General features: G+C 34.5%; 1 protein-coding gene across 1 annotated transcript; it reads left to right on the plus strand.

Annotated features, from left to right (window-relative positions):
* The first annotated feature begins 733 nt into the window (after positions 1-733).
* Positions 734-2,353, plus strand: LOC129234293 (uncharacterized). The gene has a single exon (XM_054868287.1). It carries the CDS (start codon positions 734-736, stop codon positions 2,351-2,353), a length of 1,620 nt encoding a protein of 539 aa, XP_054724262.1.
* The last annotated feature ends 3,986 nt before the right edge of the window (positions 2,354-6,339 follow it).

Consider the following 6,339-nt stretch of genomic DNA (forward strand, 5'->3'; position numbering starts at 1 on the left):
CCAGACTTTCGCGAGGATTGTAAAATCAATCCTTAAAAACGCGTTGTTTTGAAAACTGTTCTAAAGATATTTGATCCTCTTGGAATTCTTTTACCATTTACTGTTAGGATGAAAAGTTTGTTGCAAGAAACTTGGCAGCGAGGTATAGGATGGGACGAAAACTTGCCTAATGATCTAAAATACGAGTGGGAAAGTTGGTGTTCAGAAATTGATCATTTACCCAAGTTTGAGATACCTCGTAAATATTTCCCGGGGGGTTTAGAAAATTTTGATACCATAGAACTTCACATTTTTTCTGATGCAAGTCCTAAGGCTTATGGTGCTGTTGCATATTTTCGATGTGCCAAAAATTATAATGAAATTCGGACCAGTCTTGTTTGGGCAAAATGTAGGGTTTCCCCTATAAAACGTTTGACAATCCCTCGCCTCGAACTTATGGGTGCGATAATAGCTGCTAGGATGTGCAAATATTTAAAAACTGTTTTTAGTTCTCATGTTTTAGATGTCCATATTTGGTCAGATTCCATTGTCGCGCTACATTGGATAAAGGGTTCACCGATAAACTGGAAGCCATTTGTGGCAAATAGGGTAGAAGAAATAGTCTTTGACTAACCCCAGAATTTGGAATTTTACTCCAGGGAAAGCCAATCCTGGAGATTTGTAGACCAGAGGGGAAAGTTTAACTAGTCTTGTAGAAAATACATTATGGTTTGAAGGTCCAGATTGGTTATCAATGCCTAAAGAAAGGTGGCCGAAGCATGACATTCTTCCCAGCAATAATGATTATTTGATTGAAAAGAGGTCCAAATTAAATTCTATTCAGCTTTCCTGCAATGTTAAATTACTTACAGAACCATTGCTGGATTTAGGAAAATTTAGTAAACTTAATCGTGTATACAACATCACCGCTTGGATTTTCAGATTCCTTAATAACATTAATAAGAAAAAGACTAAGCTGTCAGGTGAGCTTACTACTGCAGAAATTACAAAATCGGAAAAATATTGGTTAAAGTTAACTCAACAAACTGTGTTCACTCTTGAGATTGAAGAACTGAAACGGGAAGAACCTATCGATAAAAATTCTCCTTTATACAATTTAAACCCTAAATTGGATGAAGATGGTTTATTATATTTATCGGGAAGACTTCGCTTATCTGATCTGCCTTTAAGGGAAAAAAATCCTTGGATACTCCCGGGCGGGGAACAATTCACCAAACTGCTAATTCTTCAGGCCTATGAAAAAGTTTATCATTATGGAGTAGCCACAACCTTGGCGCATCTTCGAGAAACATATTACATCATCAAAGGAAGGAAATATGTTAAATCTGTGCTGAAATCTTGCATTATTTGCAAAAGATTTAAAGTTAGACCTGGCAAAGAAGAAATTGCTCCTTTACCGAAGGATAGGATAATTGAATCACCCCCATTTGAGACCTGTGCTGTTGATTTCGCCGGCCCTATTTTTATCAAAACTAACTCGGGCCCGGAAAAAGCTTACATTGTGCTCTTCACCTGTGGAGTTACTAGAGCTGTTCATCTGGAAGTAGCATCTGACCTCAGCACTGAAACCTTCATCTTAGCTTTCAAAAGATTTGTTTCACGTAGAGGACTCTGCAAAATTGTATACAGTGATAATGCCAAGACCTTTATCAAAAGTGATAGTTTACTGAAGGAGATTTGGAGTAAGATTTCCAAAGCTGAGGTTCAACAGTATTTTACTAAAAACCGAATTGTGTGGAAATTTATTGTACCTAGAGCCAGCTGGTGGGGTGGTTTTTGGGAGCGCATGGTGCGTTCTGTCAAAACGCCCTTGAAGAAAGTTTTAGGACGATCTTGCTTAAGCTATGAAGAGATTCAAACCACTCTCACTGAGATCGAAGCTGTTATAAATGGAAGACCTTTAACTTACGTGTATGATGAAATTAACGAGCCATTTCCCCAAACTCCTTCTCATTTTCTGATAGGCAAGCGCCCAAATTTCTTTCCTGATATTCCTTCTGTGGCAGAACCAAAATCCAACAAAAAGACCCTCACGAAATTATTGAGATACAGAGATCAAATTTTAAACCATTTTTGGAAGCGTTGGAGAACGGAGTACTTACTGGAACTTCGATCTGCAAATCGCATCGTTCCAATAGATACTCCTACAAAATTCAAAATTGGAGACGTAGTTATAGTTCATGAAGACAAGGTTCCAAAACACATGTGGAAAATACGAGTAGTTAAAGACCTTTTTTTCGGCAGAGACTCGAAAGTTAGATCTTGTGCTGTTCGAACGCCTTCAGGCGTTGTGAGGAGACCTATACAATTACTGTATAATTTAGAACTTGACATTGAGTCAGTGACTCAGTAAAAAAAAAATCTTTCGCATAAAAATGTCATTTCTGTTTACTTTTAAATTGAACTTTATGTTATTTCATGTCTATTTCAGACTGTTATATATTTTAGTTAGCTGTTATTCATTTGAAGTTTACACCAAGTTTGTAAGTATGTTAATTTGTTTGATTGTTGTTATGTTTTTAAAAAAAAAGTTATATATTTGAATTTTGCTGAACATTTCAATTGTTCATCCTGGGGGAGTGTGTTGAATCTCCCTTTTAGTTTCTTTTGGCGAGAAAATATCTCGCCAGTTTTTACAGCAAACCTAAGTTTAAGTTTAAATTGAAAGATTGCTTTAGGTTTTGTGGATTTCATTGATGTGGATTTTGAAGGGAGCCGCTGGCCCTTGAAATACCAGCATGAACCATTCCTATGGTTTTAATTTTATTTTGTTTATGTTAATAAAAGTAAGTTTTGTTTTAGTTGATGGTTGTAATGTGGTTACTTGTGTAACATTTTGACCAAATGAACAGATTTACGAACAATATTTAAAACCTCCAAAATTGGAACTGCTGAGTTCTTTTAAAAGCAATACTAAGTTTCGATAAGACGATTAATTTTACTTTTACCTTTTCATCATGCAATTTTATGCTCAAAGCTCTTCAAAACAACTTTAATATTGGAAGCATTTTGCGTAAAAAATATATCTGATGTTTAAGCATAAATATATTTCGTTTTGTGCAGAAATACAGAAAGAGACTAGAGGAGGAAATATTGTAAATAGTAACTTTTATATCACAAAAAACTTTCATGAATGGATTAAACTAACTTTTAAAAATACTCCATTAATGTATAACGGGAGACAGTTTTTACGACGTTATTCTGAATAAATACTACAAAGTTTTTTTTCAGTCATTCTGCCTTTGCAATAGTTTTAAATACACGACGTAAAGATACAGAAGTATTCTCTAATCATTCTCCATAAATATTACACCTTAAAGTTGTTATCAGCTAAAAACGTTTTATTTATTGAATTCATTATAACTTGTACACTTTTTACTAGGTAAATAGCTAGATTCAAAAATTCAACTATTGGATTTATTAAAAAGTAAAATGCCCATTTTGTTACAATACATTATTCTCAAGTACATTGTGTATATATATATATATATATATATATATATATATATATATATATATATATATATATATATATATATATATATATATATATATATATATATATATATATATATATACATAAAACTTAATAACATTTTCATATACCGTACTTGATAATTGTGTTTCTAAGTAGGCAATAATCTTTGGGCGAGTCAAATTATACAAACTATTTATTAAAATCCTATTACTACACTCATGTACCAAAGTGTATAATTCTCTTTACAATGTGTTACTCCCCTCTGTTTATTTTATTTATTTTTTTTTTTGGACGTAAAATCTAGTTAACTATTATCTATTTTGCAGGGATAAAAATTGTTAGCTAATTTTGTTTCATATTTGCTTAATAATTTCAAATAAACGATGTAACACAGCGAATATGGAGTTTAAAGCCCTTCGTAACAGTTTTTGGAAATGACCCACTATAATTTAGAAAAACTTCAAACGACCAGCGTGCAAAACCTACCATCTCACGGTCGAATTTCCCCAATCCATCTTCTTTCGTTTTCCTTATGGAATGTCCCATACGCTTCTATTTATAACATACTCCCGAAGTTCGAACTCGAGCCGAGAAGCTAAAAAGCATTCGAAAAACATGAGCGAAATAAGCCAAATACATGTAAATTCGTTTGCACTCTGCTTCTTAACAAACAGATAAAACAGACCGGCCTCGTCCTGAGGCTGTCAGTTTTCCCTCCGTAACTGTCTTTCATCGGAGATAAATGACTCGCTCTTACCGTCGGAACTGCTCTCAGAGCTGGTCAGATCAGAAATTCATAACGCCATTTTTCAAAAACTCCGTACAATCGCGTTCTGTGTGCTTACAGAAGACCGGATGGAGTAGCTCGGGCAATGGGGCAAAGGCGGAGGAACTCCATGGAAAGTAGCGGAGAAAAAGAGCAAATCGCATCTTTTTGAGGAAACAGTTATTTTCTTTGGGAAGTACTTTACTGGCGTAGGAATTGATCGTGATTGATTATCTCTGGGGCTCGTTCTTTGCACGGATTGAGCGTTTGTTTTTCCGAAACATTTGTATTAATCAATTTGAAAATCCGGGTTCTCTTTTTTTTTTGCCGACACTAAATTTAACCCCAACCCCTTCCGTTTCCCAGTTTAAACTTTAATTTTTGATATATTTAGGATAGGGGGCGGGTTGGGTGGTTCTAAAATATATGTAAAAAAAGTTTCTCCTAGATAACAGGACATCCCTCAATATTTTTAGACTTGTGGATAGCAATATACTGGAAGAATTTTAGCTTCTTATTTGAACTGAAAGAGGGTGCTCAACCCCCTCTCCAAAACTTCATAAGTATGGGGAAGGGGGTTAAAAAAGTACATTGAACTGAAAAAACAATGATACAGCTCTACATAGTATAAAATGAAGTCCCCGAAAAGCGTCTGTGTGTTTGAACTCGCAAAATTCGAGAACTACCCGACCGATTGCGTTGAAATTTTCACAGTTTGTTCCTTTAAATGCTGAAAAGGTTTGCAGACCAGTTCGAATAAAATTCGATGAATAGTTCTTTTTTATTCCAATTTACGTCCAATTTTCACATAAATTCTCAAATATGGGGGTGAAAAATTACTTGCACATATTAATATGACATATCGTTAGAAATGGTAGAATTTTCCGCGTTCTACGCAATTTGTTTCAATGCTCTAACTCTATTACGGCGGGAGTTATTTACGTTTTTAGCTCAAATTTTTTTAAGCTTAGCTGAAATTTAGGCACTACTTTCTTCATTAAATAAATCAATAAAAATTGAAGGAATTGTCATACAGCTTTCTTTTTGACGCCATTGGAAAAAACGACCTTTTTTACTCCAGACTTAACTCGACCTATGGTTGGAAAAATAAGCTTTTATCTCGAAAGGAAAAAAAGTTACAAGCCTTTTTAAATCAAGTTTAAGAAATCTCGATTCCATTCAAATTGTGAACCATTTTCTTTCGCATTTTAATTCCTTAAACTTATTTTATTTTGTGTTTCCATGGTTACGCATTTCAAATCCATCTCTCTGGATTTAATTTCTTAAAAGTATTTTAATATCTGTCGTCATTGCTTGGAAGGGAAATCATGATGTTTTTTTATTTATTTTTTATGTCTGATTGTTGAATATAGTACGTCACTTGACACGATTTTTATTTTCAAGGTAGACCGGGCAAAGCCGGGCAACGCAGCTAGTATTGTAATATACACGAGAAATATGCATATACATTTCAATAAAATAATTGAAACCTTTGTAAGTTGACCACTTACGGTGAACTACTTTATAGTCAACTTAAACTGGTGGTCAACTTTACAGGTTTTACTCTATTTACAAAAGAAAAACAGCTTGGGAAATTAAATGTTTCTAAATTTGTGATATATTCTATGCTACGGCTGAGGTTAAATTGAGGGGTCATTGAGCCCCTTCTTAAAGTTTGAGTAAGAAGGTAAAACTTTTACAGCATAACACTATTAGTAAGTCTAAAAAAAATATGGGGTGGCAGAGACTCTAGCTGAAAAAAAGTTTTTATGAACCACCCTGGGGGGGGGGGGTAGATTTTAAGTGTCGGTGAATAGTAGGGTAAACCGAAAATCCGGACACAAATGTTATTTTCTGTTTCGCAAAATGCTGTGCTCATTAGCACAACTAAAACTTTTTTGTTGGGTGATGTACAAGGACTTTAATAATATTTACGAGGACTTTTCCTAATGGTCCCAACGGTCTCGGAATAAAAACTATGAAGAAAATCCGATATCGTTTCTCGTGGGTGCATTGCGTAGTGTCTCTTGTCTATTCATCCACCTCGTCGGGTCGCCGATGTTAAAGCCATGAATCGTTTAATAAGTAGAGACAC

Source organism: Uloborus diversus, chromosome 1, assembly GCF_026930045.1.
Source record: "Uloborus diversus isolate 005 chromosome 1, Udiv.v.3.1, whole genome shotgun sequence".
In the NCBI taxonomy this organism is placed as follows: domain Eukaryota; kingdom Metazoa; phylum Arthropoda; class Arachnida; order Araneae; family Uloboridae; genus Uloborus; species Uloborus diversus.